The 16,668-nt window shown below is 35.7% G+C and overlaps 1 protein-coding gene across 1 annotated transcript in view; it reads left to right on the plus strand.

The window, feature by feature from the left end:
• The window catches only part of MYO16 (myosin XVI), a gene marked incomplete at its 5' end in the record, with an annotated part of 289,157 nt that overhangs the window by 179,906 nt on the left and 92,583 nt on the right, over window positions 1-16,668 (plus strand). The window contains 3 exon segments of the mRNA XM_083883531.1: window positions 3,800-3,872; window positions 13,240-13,392; window positions 14,575-14,775. Coding sequence (XP_083739657.1) covers window positions 3,800-3,872; window positions 13,240-13,392; window positions 14,575-14,775 — 427 coding nt within the window.

Raw genomic sequence — 16,668 nt, forward strand, 5'->3', positions numbered from 1 at the left:
ATGTATTTCATCTAATCAGAGAAATATTTCCTCATTAATCAGTATAATTTCCAGTTTATCCAGATCAGACATAAGCCTTCCTCGTTACTGGCAGAAGTTGGAGGAAGAGCAAGAACTGTTGTATCTTGGGCAGATAAAAAGGCAGATTAGATCACCCTCCCACAACAGATTCATCTCACTGCTTTATGCTGGCAGATTGCAAAAGATGACAAAAGGAATGGACCCTATGGATTTTGGAGCTAAGAACCATCTGCAATGGAATAAAAGTGAAGAAATAACATTCTGTAGGTTTGTCTGAAGCACTAGGTCAGATGTATTGTAAAGGGAGTTCTGTTCACCTTGCCAGGAATGGCAAATGGTTTGAGAACCTCTCTTGATGAATGTAAGATGTCTGCCAGGGTGGTAGATTATCAGACAGGATGTCTTCTCTATGTGAATTTTTTTTAGGAGTTGCAGGGAATTTTTATGTAGTTTTTTATAATACAATTGTTAAGTGTACAAAATCAAAAAGGTATTTCTAGAGTATAAGGATATATTTACAGAGAAGTTCTGAGGAAAAAGGGCAAAGCTGGAGACGTAAAATATTATAAGCTGAAATGCTATTTCCTGTATCAGAAAACCAAAATTACTTATAGTGAACATCCCTGCTTTTTTAAAAGTATTTACACCTGTGTACTGGTATAAAAGATAAAAAAGTTCTTCAAACATCAACAGTTTCTTTTTTTTCTACTTTCTATTCTGAGAAATTATTTAAAACTTGAAATCAAAGCCTCAGTCCCCATTAAAACCATAGATCTTTTATTTATACATAATAAATATTAAGTATCTGAAACATAATGAAGAAATATGTCAGTGATGATTAGTAACCATAAAATAATAAAATAAGGAAATCTTTTAGAACAAAATGCCTTTTTCTAATATTTGTTCTTTTAGACCCTGGTGACATGCCCTTTCATTTGGTAACATGGAATTGTTCTTGCTTTACGTTGCCTTGGGAATCTCTGCTATGATTATTTAAGGAAAGTAATTTTGCTGGAATTAATATGATTGACAGCTAGCCAGTAAAAACATATATGTACCCTCCTTCCAGCAAGGAAAGTGATGTGAGAAAGAGAAAGACAAGAAGAAAGATTAAAAGAATAAAGTAATTTGCAACCACATATAAAGCAATGCTTTTAATTTGGATGTTGTGTTTTAAGTTGTTATTAAGTTTTCAAAATCTGAGCAATAATTTAATACAAAAAATTACTATCATGGTTGTAGAGATTTTGCATATGAATAGCACAATATAATAGTAAAATGTCACTGTTGCAGAGGATACAGAGCTTAGTGCTGTTATACTTGCCCTGCAGGCAAGATATTAATTATGTAAAACCTCCAGTCTTTTAATGTGGTGTGTGCATCTCCTAATACTGCTAGACCAAAATTATCAAGAGGAGTTCACAAAAACATTGAGACTGTATGTTTGTTTTTTTCCTCAACAAATACATCTCCAGTATACTTGCAAGCTGGTATATTTGTCACAATATCACACTTTTGATAAGGAATGTTATTTGAGGTGGGCAGTAAGCTGGCTGCTAAGGCTTTTACCCAGAGTTTTGGAAGCTAGGTTCCTGTTTTGCCTGACTTTTAATAATTCATTAAGCCAGTTCGTATTGGTCTTTTCCTAATGCAAATGCTTATATATTCCTTGAGGGGAAGTAAGAGAGACTAATTTGACAAAATAACAGTCATGGACTCAACTGGGATGTAAACAATCCAGTCTCAAATTATTAATTGGATCAGACAGAGAAGGGATAAGCTGTTTTGTCTGTATTAAGTAGTTCTTAAAAATTATGAAATGTAATGCAATATTTCAGCAGTTGTACAATGTTACACAGCAGTTCGTGTTTTGCCTTCCTATAAGGAAGGCTACATATAAATGAGAGGAAAGGAAAGGAAAGGAAAGGAAAGGAAAGGAAAGGAAAGGAAAGGAAAGGAAAGGAAAGGAAAGGAAAGGAAAGGAAAGGAAAGGAAAGGAAAGGAAAGGAAAGGAAAGGAAAGGAAAGGAAAGGAAAGGAAAGGAAAGGAAAGGAAAGGAAAGGAAAGGAAAGGAAAGGAAAGGAAAGGAAAGGAAAGGAAAGGAAAGGAAAGGAAAGGAAAGGAAAGGAAAGGAAAGGAAAGGAAAGGAAAGGAAACCTATCAAGTATTCTGAAATTTCAAGCTTTTCTTTTGTTTTTCCAAAACATTTAAATAATATAATAATTCTGGATTTTCAATATTTGTTTCTCTGAGGTAGTTTGTTTTTAAACATTTAATTTTTCTTTCTATAAATGGACAGATTTTGTTGAAAACTTGTTCTGACAAGGAATGTACACCCCCGCATCTCTAATCAGGAGCAGTTGTGAATGAGGCTTACATTTGAAACCCAATTTAAATTGCATTCATTGCTAGAGATAGAGCTGGTGATATAGCTTTATGCTTTTTCTTGTAGAAGTTCCCTTGGAGGCTAATCGACCTCCCGATAACCTCTCCTGCCCAACAAAGCCATTCTGGACTAGATTTATTATGTAACAATCTGTGTCTGACATTTACGCACACAGCTAGTCCTGTGACAATCAGTAGTGCATTGAACTGGTGTGCTTTTGAAATGAAGACAAACTTCTTGGGCATGATTTCTGAAAAAGGCTCTGCTTGCCCCTGAGGATTGTTTTTCCCAGCTTGCTTTGTAGTCTGCATTTTTTTTTCAAATGATTTTACTTTGTTTGTTTGCTATATAGGAAGTTGTTTTGAGGGCTGGATCCTCTAATGACATGGTAGGGATTACAATGACTGCAATGGAACTATATTCATGTACTTCGACAGTGGTTCACCTTTTTCCCCTTACATCTATACGCTGGTATACACAGAGATTTAGACATAGAGGAAACTTGGAATATGGAGAAAAACAAATATAGAAGGATCTCAGAACAAGCAGCCTGCAATATTGTCGCAAAGTAGGCAACAAAATGTCCCAAAATACTATTTTTGCTCACTGCAGTGAATTTAGTTTCCTCTCCAGATCAGGCTTACAATGACTCTTACCCAAGTACAGAATAGTAACACTTCTGTCCTTTTCCCATTTCTTCTGTCCAAATCCAATGTCTACTCTACCCTGATCCTTCCACTCCTTCCACCTGGCCACAATGAAATCCCTTCCCTGAATGCATGCGGTGACACACAACAAATTAAATGCAATGTCAACAACTACTCTTATTTATACAGAGAAGAAACATCTGTCTTCTTCAGGACTGACTCCTGACTGTTCTCTCCCCTGGGGCATGTAACCTATTGAGCAGCCTGAGCCCAGAAATTCTCCTTGATGGTGACACAGAGCGGACTTGTGCTTAACAGGTTTCCCTTGAAGCACATTCTGTAGAAGCAATTCTGGCTGCCAAAGAAATATAAACAGGAAAGATAGCTGAGTGCAACCAGGCATTCTTGAAACTTCCCCAAAATGATAATCCATGATGTCAGAAAATGGGTACCTATATCCTTAGAAACTGGACTTTAGGAAGTTAAGAGTTTTTCCTTCTCTTACAAATTTAGTTTTTAGCTGCTAAAACAATCTTAAACCCTGCTTTTTTATTTCTTTTCAGTATAATGGGTTGTAAGTAGAATTTTGATTCTGTCCTGTACATGGTCTCCTTGTGTATTTCATACGTGTTTTTGAAATACAACTTGTTTTTTTCCTAGAACAGAAATATTTCTGTCAGAAACAGCAGATGTATTATTCACTTGCTTGAATTCTTACTATCTGTAATATCTTTTTTCTCCCCAGTGACCAGGTGTTTGAAATTGGAGTATTAGATATTTTTGGATTTGAAGAATTTCAAAAGAATACTTTTGAACAGGCAAGTGTGGATACTTTGCTGAATTTACTGTACCTGTTATTTCTTTAATTAACCAGTTTTTATCAGAATACAAATATACATGAAGGTGAAAAAATTATCTTCAAATATTTTTTCCCATTATACCTATATGTGTATGAATTATATGCTGGGTTTTGTACAGTTGTTGGCAATTTTAAAATAATATAGTAAATATCTATTGTGAATTTGAAGAGAGATAGTATTAGCTGAAAGACAATCTGATGGATATAGTGTTGGTTGTTTTCATACTTGTGGTATTTATACCACAACTAGATCAGTGAGTAGAAGGACAATATACTGAATTGAAAGAAAAATCAAAAGGTCTTCAGATGCCTTGGAGAAAAAATAAAATAAAAATGCTGCATTATGCTAAGTGCCATTACTGGCAGATTCACCTCTGTGTGACTTTACAACATGCGAGTTTTCAAAAAATTGAATTGCATCCATGGAAAATAAATTGAAATTTATGTCACTTAATGCTTTAAAATCCTTTTAAATATCAAACTGTCTTTAAGATGTTTGCCTACCTTCAACATTAATCACTGAACACCAGAGCTCTTGTGAATTACATAGTTCAGAAAGCACTAGTGACTCTACACAAATACTCAAAGAAGTATTTAAGTTGTTCAGTTGTTCATTCTGCAATGCAGCAGAAGAAAATCAAAGTAGTTCTACCTTGCTTCAACATTTGCTGGATGAAGGACTATTGATGTTCACCAATATTCCTACTCATTTACTCATTGTTAATCCCACTTTCAGGGGGAAATATAAAGTGAAAAATTAATAACATTTTAACAGACTGAGTATATAAAATAAAAAAAAATTTAAAAAATCCATAAGCCTCCTGACTAATAATTATGAAGTATTCTATGCAATTTAAATGCTTCTCAAAAGAGAGGGGTTCATCTTGGGACTTACTGGTTATTTTCCTTTGACCCTGTTCTGTATTGTTTTTTTCTCATGAAACTCATAAAAGATCTGCAATAGACATAATGAAATACCATAAATTCTCTTTTCTGGGGTAAGTAATTGTCTGCTTAATAACTGCAAAGGATACTTGAGGAGAAAATATGAGATCTAAGAAAAATGAGTAAAAAGGAATTTATTATTTCTGTGTAACAAACATGATAATTTCAAAGTCAAATTTGCATTTTTATTTTATTTTTTCTAAATAAATATATTTCAGGAGATACTTACTGTCCCTCCACCTGGACTGAATGCATTTTGTTGAATAATATTAAGTAATAATCTGAGCCATTATTTCAGAAGCTATTTAACTGCATTCCTGAAAAAACAAAGCAGAAATGAGAGGGGTTTTTTACGTGAACTCCGTAATGTAATTAACATATCTGATTCCTGAAGTGTAGTTGTCGTATCAGTGAAGGTTGTGGTATCAGTGAAGAGAAGCAGTTTGTATCTCCATGTGGTACATACTAATCATTCAGACTTACCCCAAACAGCCTGAACTTCATTGCTGAAGCTCTCTAGCAGTCTAGTCTGGTTCAGAGTTCTGCCTGGGCTCATTAACCCTAACAATAAACAGTCTTGTTAGCCCAGATAGGGTCCTCATGCAAAACATTGCATCATGTCTGCAATCATGCCCAGTGTCAAGGCCTGTGACTGCAGAATGTTAGCATTAAGTGTTACAACCAGACAGTAGTGGGGCCATAAACATTATTTTTTAATCACACTTAGATTAGCATATTTTAGAACGTCATTAGAAAAGTAGTTTTAGGGAAAACAAACCTTTTTAGTTTTCAAATTAGTGTATGATATGGCATCGTATGTGATATCTGTTTTCCTGCTTTCTTGGAAAAAAATTATGACTGTTTTCAATAAAAATTAATACCTCCTGATTACCCAAAACTGAGGACATTCAAAGTAGCTGTGTGAATCTTTCTGGTGCTTTATATCAAGCCAGTAGATAGACAATATAATATCATAATTAACAGAGCAATAAGATGGTAAATCACATGTCAGTTTTAATAAACTGTGTTTGAAAATGGTTCAGGCAAACAGAAATGTATAAACCAGATAGAATTACTTGTTTACTTCAATGTATGTTTCGGAATGACAAGGCATTAGAATATTGAAGTCAAATGAAGAATTGGTCTAGGAACAACTCATGGGCAATGCAAAGGAAGACAGCTGTCAAAATACTAGAAAAGTAAGAGGAATTATGCCTACACCAAGAATCTGATAAATCCTGCAGGCAAAACAATGTGGCTGGCAGCTCGTAGAGAGAAAACTTTTATGGACCATTGTAAACAAGAAGGCATTAGAAGTTAAAAAACTTTAAATGTTCAATTTTCCTTGTACTTGGTGAGTATTGGTAAGCCTTTGTTGTACGGAATATGTGTGATATAAGCGCAAAAATGGGACATGTAATTCTAAAATAAAAGTAAATAAGCATGGAATAAGCAATAGTGAGGGGAGTTTTGATTTTTGACATGAAATTTAAGAGCTGAAAGGCAGGGAACAATGTTTTTAGAAGCCACAGTCTGAAGGAGTCATTTCTCAATAAAGACTGAAAGCTTCTGAATTACCAGGACTCAGTGAGTTACTGCTTTTACTGCTCATCAGCTGAGCTATGGTAAATGACTATAGCACACTTTTAGCTTACCTTAATAGCAATTTACAGTCACTTCCTAGCAGTGATCATTAGCTTGGGAACAGCATTTTCCTGGAGCAGCTTCATACCTGCTGTGCCAGAAGAGCTTTGTATACAACCACACTGGAACATGGTTAGAAGTGAGCACAAATTCTCTTTCCTGTTCTGTAGAGAAATGGCCTTCATTTTGTGGTCATTTCAGGAAATACAAGTGCTCCACCAAAAATATCAATGGCAGTTTCCAGTGTTAATTCAATGTTTTCTCAGGCTTCCCTGTTTGAGAGGGAGTCTATTAGTTTACAGTTTATTCTGTACCCCTTTAAAACTAGAAGATGTCTGCTTCTCTTCTAGTAGGATTTAAAACGAGATTAGATCTCATTTATGACTCCTTCACAGCACAACTCCAAATGGTACAGTCAAGGAATGCTACAACCTTCATACTTGTGATAGTTTGGTTTTGACCACAAACTCATGACCAACAAATATAACCACCAATAAGCAGGACTGATAGCTGCCTGTACCATTTTCCCCCAGCTGTTTCTACAAAAATTGTATTATAGCAAAAGAAGCAGACATTAGAGGAGTAAGAGTGGCTTTTCTTCTCCCTGCAGAAAGTCAGGTCTTTCTACAGAAATGGAAGCCTGTAGTTGCAGATTCATCATAAAGAACAATAATGCAATAAAGTTAAATGGACAATGCTAGTTATCTCTTCTGTCTGATATATAATTCAAATGAGAAACTGAAGAAAATATTTAGTTCTTGCTAAATTATATGTTTAGCTCTTGCATGGTATTTTACATCTGTAAGCCTCTTAAAGTTTTTATTATTCTTTTTATAGGAAATATAAGTGATCTTTCTAAATTAGTACTACAGGTCACTGGAACAATCAAGTGTCTCGACTCCCATGCAACTCCATACTCATTAAAGTACATGCACATTATCTATGTGATGCAGTATAGCTCTGGGAGAGGCACAGCTTCCATGGCAGCTCTGTACAGCACATCTCCTGAAACAGGAGCCATCTGGCTCTGAGAGCAGAGAGCACTGCCTGCCCTACTCAGGACTCTACTTCGGTCACTTCAGTCACTGGTGAAGCAGAAGAGGTCATAGAACTCAGCTGTATTGGAATTTTCACCTATGTTTATTATTAGGTGTGGTAGATTTTAACTTCTCATCAAGTTGTTTCTATGATTAACTCTGCTGACACTACATTTTTGTCATATAACATTTCCTAGCCAAAACAACCATAACAGATTATTTTACATTAAATTGCACTGCTTCTAGCTGTCCAAATGTAAGGTTATGTTGCCTATTCTGAAGATGGATGGATATGAATAGAAAAAAGTTACATGACGTAACTTTTCTACAGTCATTGCAGTCTCAGTGCCAGTAGGTGGGAGGTCACAAACAGGTTTTTACATTTAGACAGACTGAAACAGCATTTCAAGAAATCGACTCTCTTTGGTTTTGCCTGTGCAGAGCATAGATGGAGGGTCCTGTGTTCCTCTGTGGAATAGGCAGCTGTTGATGCACACTGAGCTCTATTACTAGGTAGGGACTTAATGCAGAACCTTCCACTGCAGTTCCCAGTGCTGAAGTATTCCTTACTCCCCATAGAATGATGGAAAGTGCTAAATATGTTAATTCAGTCTTTAACAAGGAAATATGAGGTGGTATTTTTAAGTCAGAGTTTTGCTAGTCTCCATGCACAGGAAGGTTTTAACCTTGTTGTGGAGCAGCAAGAGCCAGCTGATCCTTGGCACCAGGGAGCCAGGCAACAAGAGGACTCAGAGGATGTCCATGCCCTCCCTGGTGGGCAGCATCCCTGGAGCATGGTGGACAGGGCCAGGGCTGGTGACAGCGTCCATCAGGAACCCTGACATGGCAAACAGCCAGGCAGAGCTGGGACCCTGTCACAGGCAGTTGGAGAAAGAGCTTGAAGCTGACACTGCCATGGCATCATCTTGGGACTGGGTCCATCAGCAAGGAGTGGGTGGAGATGCCAGGAAAAACTGAGCAGGGTCTCTTCCCTCCCTCAGGGGCCTGGCAATCCTGTGTTTTACTTTCATTCTCAGTCCAGTTCTTGAGGATCTTACACTCTTTATGGCTTTTGTCAGAGTGTACTCCTCCCTCTCCCCTCTTAGTCTCTTTGGTCTTCTTCCCAGTGCACATATTTCTTTCCATTTATGCAGAGCACTATTACCTGTTCCAGGCAGCCACTGGAAAAACAGTGTTACTTGACTTTAAAAGTGGTTTATCATGTACCTGACATTAAATTTTGTTATTATTATTATTTTTTTACAGTACACATTTTGTAGCAAAAAAAAAAATAAAATCTCAAATTGTGATTCCCAGCTCAATTCAGTATGTGTTTGGTTGGTGAAATACTGCACAACAACATTTAATTGACATTTTACTTTTCCACAGAATCACCCTTCTTTATCCTTTAGTACTTAGTTTCTGACCAGCATTGTGAGTGAAAAATAATTTAGAACTATTTCAGTTTCAGAACAATTCCAAACTGTTTCGAGGAAAAATTGTTGTTACCATGTTTTTTTGTTAGCTTGTTTATTTAATACTTTCATATGTACAAAAACCAGTGGGTGACTATTCCAGTTTGTATTGAAATTGTCTCTTTTTTGAGGGGCATTTCAGACCCTCCTTTGCAGAAGGCTTCTCAGGTGACATCTACCTGTAGCAAAGTTTTAATATAGCACCAGCCTCTCTTTTACATTATTTGAGGAACACAGATCAGGATGACACAGAGTCCCATTGAATTAAAGATCTTCTGGCAGAGGTAGAAGGACTATGTCTGAATTTATGTTGGAGCTGCATGGAGAACAAGAAATCTGTGTTAGATCCTATTAGCCCCAAAAGACAAAGGGAGAAATATAATGGTTCTGGTTTTGTTATCAATTGATTAGAAATATGCTGATGGGTACTATACATAAAGAAAAGGGTGTTAAATTTTTTGGGTAGCAGATACAAAGGGGAACAGCACTCCGGATAATTCTGAAAAATAAGTAAGTGTCAAGCTTAGGTTTAAAAATATTTTCTGAGTCCAACCTCAGAAAAAAATTGATTCTGTGTTTCATTATCTTAGAAATTACATTTTTGAGAAGTACTAGGGCACTTCCTTGCAGGTTAAATTTGACATTGTAACTTCATCATCTCGACCCATAAATTAGGGCCTGATAGATGTGTGGAAATGACAGCTGTAAGCTTTACTCCATGCTCTGAATACACATTCCTTGGGAGAGTTAATCCTTCTGCATGAGCAAAGGTTGTAAATGAGCTTTCCAAAGGGTCTTTGCATCCATCTTTCCCTCACTGATTGACAGTCATCAAGTTTGCTTTCCACAAATTTCCTTCTTTGGTAATGCCTTTTTCAAATAGGCATGAGAGCCTTAAAATTGAATAGAGTGAAAAGCAGGAAAATTTTGTTAGTCATGGGTGCTTTTCTGTCTTCAGAGCACAGTACAATCTTGGTATTCTACCGAAATTTTAATTTGGAATGTACTTAGTGATACTAACTGGTCAAATGTGGTAAAAGAAGAGAGATCAAGCTAATGCTATCTTGTGTGATGAATACTTACTGTTTATACCAAATGCCACTATATTATTTTCCAAAATCTACAATTTGGATGGTGCTGCAAGTTATGGGGTTTTTTGGGTGTGGTTTTGGTTTATTTGTTTGCTTTTGGGGTTTTTTGGGTTTTGTTGGGGGTTTTTTTTTGTTTGTTTGTTTGGTTGTTTTTTGTTGGTTTTTTTTTTTTTTTTTTTTTTTTTTTTTTTTTTTTTTTGTTTGGGGGTTTTTTATACTTGAACTTATATTTTTTTCTTCTAAAGAAATTCTAAAACAACTTCTTAGAGAAGACAGACAAATATGTGTTATCTTTATTTTCACTTAGATGTGATAGTGAGTTAATGTAAAAAAAGACTGGTCGAAAGAGAAAGACTTAGAAGATATATGGAGCCCATGAGATGCGTATCAAGAACAGTTTAACAATATTTAATTACAGAAAGTACCATAGGTAATGTTGACTAATGCTGCTAGGTAAAGCAAATATAATTCTTAAAGGTGTTCCCCAAATATTTGTTTTAGGTAAAATCTATTTGAGTTTGGTCAGGATTTATTATTATTATTATTATTATTATTATTATTATTATTACTGTTATATTTCCATCTAATTTACATAAGTACAGTTAACCATATGTTTAAAAAATGTGGTTCTATGGACTTTTCAAATCTTTGGACAGAAAGTACATAATTGTTCTATATAATAATTACAAGACGTGAAACAAAAGAATTTGGGTTTGCAAAGCTAGTTTAGTTCATATTCATCCCATTTCTACATTTCAGCTGCTTTAACCATTATGTCAACCTGTGCCAAGCTTTTAATTTGAAACCTTCATTTTATTACCTTTTCCCAGCAGGTTTTATAAAGCACTGAAATGGAGAATGATCCGATCAGAATGTGCTGCTTTCCAGCAGTCCCTGGCTGGTGTCCTGGTTCTCGTTCTGCAGAGCTGTTCTCTCAGCCACTGTTCTAGAGTGCAGCTTTGGAGCAGTTTGCAGTTTGTACAAGTGCTTGAGCTGCTTTCTGCTCTGCTCTGCCATACCTTAGTGGCATTGTGGCAAGTCTGCCAGTCCGGGTTGCAATGTCACTTATGTTGCTAAGAAGCACCCAAGTGTATGCCATAATACACTGGTCGGTAGAATTTAAAAATTAGTTTCTTTCTTTACGATCTAAGCATGCTATTTATGAATGTTTTAACCAAAATACTATTCCTTTTATTTTTGCTACATAAAACCAATGCTCTATATCAAATCTGCGTAAGGCATGTCTAAGACAATCTTTCCTTCTTCTCAAATTGTGTACTTCAATAATTTTGCTGCAGTCAGGCTCTCAATGCTTTTTTTTAATGCATTTTAGGAGATTGGCTCATGATAAAAGGTAAGATTGAGTTTATAGGGATTTTGACAGTTTTTCTTATTGTAAAATACACCTTTGTAAAGTTGAATGACCTGATTCTCTAAATAAGCCATCTGCAAATAAAATATATACAGCATGCATCATTTAAAGGCTTTACCATGTTCTGAGAAGTGTAAACTTTTCTGCCTTATAAAATAATGTTAATAAGCTTCTGGAAAGATTTCATAATTAGAATTCCAGAAGTGATCAGTAAAGCACATTTTGCCTGCCACACAGGCAAAAGAACTGTCTTTTCCATAAAATAAGTAAATACTGGAAGTCAGTTGTATACGTCCATTTTTAATAACATAAAGTAACAATCTGAATGTTTACAAATCCCACTTTAAAGAAATATTGATTTTATTTGAGCCTGTCTTTTGTCTGAACTGTCATGCATTAGTAAAGACAGTTAATAGACATCAGTTGGAAAATGAGCTTTGTCTCATTTCTTCTCACTGTTTTTCGCACTAGTCCATTTTATTGTATAGCAAATACAAGTTGGCTATGCTAACAAGGAGGTGTTAATGGAAAATTCAGGCAAAACTTACACATTACTTGGGTTCTCTTCCCTCATCTGGATGGTAAGCCATGTAATTTTAGGGTTGATCTAAATATTTCATACCTTTTAATATGACTTGGTGGTAGAATTGCTTTTACACACTTTATTCATAGAAGATATAGTTAATGGCTGGCCAACACAAATATGCGACTAGTTTAGACCGAAAAGAAAATGCATGCAGGCATTCCTTGTATCATTCCTCATATGAAATGTTTTTACACCCTTTTAGGAGTTACTGTTTTCTTGATTTCTTAGTCACAGTTAATGTAGCATAGGAGGAGGTTTTCAAATTTCAACTAAGATTTCCACTTTAATGTAAAAAACCCCACCATTTAAAACATTTATTCCACAAGGTTATTAAATTTTTACTTATTTTAGCTGATAAGCTTTGAATAAAATACAAAAGCACACAAATAAGCTGATACAATTTCCACCTGTTTTTAATTGAAATCAGATTTCTGTGAATCTGTTTAGGTTTACATCCTGTAAATCAATCAAATAAAATATTTTAGAAGCTTCTACACTATTTTTCTCTCCAAACATTGAACTTTTCTATGGAGCACCATTTTCTTCCCAACCTTCCCTTAGAATATTTATAAAATGGAGAGCACCATCTAGTAAAATGTCCCTAGATGTTTTACATCTAAAACACAATGAGCTCTTTAGAAACTGCTATAGACTTCAGTGGCTTTATATGTAGAAACAGAGTTTTGTCTTTGTTAGCACTGGACTAACTACAAACTCACGATCTTGAACAAATGTGTAGGGTTTGTTGTTCGTTTTTTTGTTGTTGTTTGTTTGTTTGTTTGTTTTTTCCTAAAAGCACATTGTATTTGTAAAATCTTCCTGAATATAAAATGCAGAAGAATATTAAATACATTAATTTATATGTAGAGTTACCCCCTTCTTCATTCAATGGAATTAGTGTAAATTTCCACATTATTCGATAATGCTGATATCTGATAACTCTTAAGTGGAATTCACAATGAACTGTGAAGGCAGAAATTTGTGTATTCCCAATTTAATAGTAATAGTTGTTAAAATCTAAATTTCTCCCGGTTCTTCCTAAATCTCTGGTCTACCAAGAGATACCATATTTTGGATTGACATTTCTTCAAATTTGATATTAGACATGCAGTAAAACTGCACCGATAAATTATCCAATAAACATCTAATACTCATTTTTTCTTCATTTTACAATAGCTGTGTGTCAACATGACCAATGAGAAGATACACCAGTACATCAATGAAGTGCTTTTCCTACAAGAGCAAGCAGAATGTGTACAAGAGGGAGTTGCCATGGAAACAGTGTATTCTCCTGGTAACCATACTGCAGTCTTGGATTTTTTCTTTCAGGTAGTTTCCAGATCCATTTTACGCCATGTATATTTATACACAGTCTGTGCATGTGTCCTAGTTTAGGGTAAACTTCTGAAAGAACCCCTGAAATAGGGTCCCTCGGGGGAGCAAACCCAAATGACCCCTCCCCCAGCTGGTCTGGGAAACAGACTTCTTTGGAGAAAAGTGGAAAAAGCTATTTATTTAACAAACAAAGTGCTCACAAGCTTAAAGAATGAATAGGATGAAACCATAAAATGTTTTGTTCTGGAGTGAGATGGCAAATTGAGGAAGTCCTTGCTGTGGGTGTAGCTCAGCTCTCCCAGTCTCTTATCAGTCCCTGCGGTGGGCGCAGGTGCCAGCTCCCAGTGCTCTGCTGGGTTTTTCAGTCTAGAGCAGGTTAAACAGTCCTAAGGAAAAAAATTAGTCTAGGGAACTTCTCTGCCCTAGGTAGCTTAAACTAACTAAGGGCAAAGCAGATCTCTGTGCTGCAGTCTGTCCAAGCCTCAGCCGAGCATACCAGAGAAGGAACTGAGAGGAGTAAATGCTGTTTTCTCAAAAAAAACCTGCATGCTTCTTTTTTCCTTGCTTCACTCTTAGAACTAGTCTTCAAGGCACAGAACTCAATATACAGCACACACAGAACAGACAATCAGGGATATAAGCATTATAAAGTCACTCTAGGACAGCATGTTAGTCTAATACAAACTTTTCCTTGCACTTTCCAATTTATGTATCTTCAGACAAGGTTATGAGTCAAAGAGGGCACAGCTCATGGCTCACAGAGCTTACTAACAGAACAGGGCTGAGGAAGATGCAGCAGAACCTCCCTGCCTGTACCAGTTCATGTGTCTAATCTGGGTTCCGTGGCATAGGACTGATGGGGCTCTGTTGTGACCTTGACAGTTTCTTTAGTGCCTGAAGATAGTTCCTGGACAGCTTTTAAGAAGCAAGTAACACAATGAGTTTCTAATAGAACGTCAATATTGATCATTTTTGGCAACTGAAATACTGTCCCATTCTTATAGAAGAACCAGCCTTGAACACTTACCAAAATATTTTAAACTTTTTTATTATTCCTTTTTTTTTGAGGAGATATATGTTTCTGTTTACTAAATTACAAGCTGTGTTACTCTGCAAGGAACAACTGAAATTCTATTGCTCCTGTATAAAATAAGATAAATCTATTTTTTGTTTCAGAAACCATCAGGCTTTTTGTCAATGCTGGATGAAGAAAGCCAATCCATTTGGTCAGTGGAACAGAGTCTTTCTAAACGCATTCAGTCTTACCTGGATACATCAGATACAAACACAGTCTATTCCTCCACAAAAGATGGAAACGGTAACCTTGCCCCAAAGGATCTGGGCTCCACCTTCACTGTTATGCATTATGCTGGGAGGGTAAGTTGTTTGAATATCATTTACATAAAGTTAATGGAAAAAAGTTAACAAAGCAAAATTTTACATGGCTTCGCCAACTCCTGGCTACAAATGGGATTTCATTGCCAAGTGATAAATTTTCAGAGGACAACTTAGAATCTCAATGCCATATCTAGTGTATGAAACATGTACTTACATCACAACATGCAGGATGTGGACTACCTAAATTTAGGAGCCTTCTGCCTCCTTAATTTCTTCTTCCTTGTAAGCATCTAATGTAGAAGGAGTGATTAAGGTCCCTCAGCATAAATGCCATTTTAGCTGGCTTCGCTTTGCATACAGAGGTGATTCCAGAACAGAACAGGTTCCCTGTAGCTACTCTGCCATATATGTACGTACCTGGGTTACCAGCATGAATCTGGTAAAAAAAAATCAAAAACAAACCCCCCACTTTTTCTGTTAATAGTCATTTTTTTTCCTACAAAAATCCCAGAACATGCTAAATGTCTTTCAGCATGACTGTAAAATCAGGTTAATATTTTTTTGTTCACATGCATGCAGTGTTCACAGGAATAGTGTAATCAGTTCTTTAAATAGGCTTCTTACCCGTTCCTTTCCAAGATTTCAATTTCACATTGTCCCCACAACTATGTAAAACTGAGAGCAAGCATGTTAGATATATGTTTAAAAGGAATAGCTTGTTTGGGGTTTTTTTTTGATAGTCTGACAGTGGTATAAATAGAGACCGATCTACTTTTTGGCTCCTCGTTTGGAAATGAAGCTGATGGAAGTCTTGAGTTTGTTTTGACACAAGCAAATTTGTTCCTGCCCAGTGATAGAAATGTGGCCATTATGGAAAGGACTATTTGAGTAGTGCTTAAGTTCCTAATCCAAATACTCTGAATAACTCCCTGTAGGTTCTTCTTTCATCACAAGGCCTTCTACTTAGAATCAGTTTATTTACTAAAGTTAAGTGGTTTGAATACCTCCACTATTGGAACTTGTCAGTAGGAATGTGGGCACACAGTGATTAGATAACAGTACAACCAAGATTTTGTGAAACTTACCAGAACTGACCATGAACTTCAGATGTCTAATTTAATTTTTAAACTTTTTATACTTGCTACGTAAGTATTTTAATGCCATTCCATTCATACAAATTTATCATAAGAGCTCAAAAATGTTCAACACTCAAAAATTCTACATGGAAGCAGCCGCAAGGCATCTACATTAAAATCACAACCAGAATAATAAGTAAACTTCTTCATAATTAAATAATTTTTTCCCTATTCTCTGAAGAAGCATTCAAAAGATTTGTTAAGACCAATATTTCAGGTGCCTAGTTCTGAAAGGTAAACTGTGAGTGGTAAAGAGGACACTTTTCATTAACATGTGTTTTAGTCTTGCATGGTTGTTTAGATTTTTGTTCTATAACAAAGACACTTAGTTTGACCTTTTTCCTAATAATAGTAATGACATTTAATCTAAAAGCATGAACAAATAGACAGCTCTCCAAGTAATGTAAATCCACACATTCTTTTGAAGTCAGTGGAGATCCTTTGATTTACATTGGCCAAAGAACTGTTCCAGTCAGGTTACTATTTGCATCCTTACAACATTAAAATGCGTAGCCCTGCCAAAACAGAAAAGTCTTCTTGCAACTGCTTAACTCTCCTTGCTTTAATAGTAATTGAACTAAATCCATAAAGACACTTGCATTTTTGGTATCTTGTGGGACTGTTATCTAGCTATCATGGATTGAAATTGCCAGTGTTTCATAATATGGATTTATATAAAACTTTGATGATAGTATGACTGTAGATGACACAAATTGAGTTCATTCTGAGACTAGTATGTCTTCATATGTTGAGAACCTGAATATGAAAAGCTCAGATTTTAAAACTGCTGATTTCT

This window comes from Zosterops lateralis (assembly GCF_965231275.1).
Source record: "Zosterops lateralis genome assembly, chromosome: 2".
In the NCBI taxonomy this organism is placed as follows: domain Eukaryota; kingdom Metazoa; phylum Chordata; class Aves; order Passeriformes; family Zosteropidae; genus Zosterops; species Zosterops lateralis.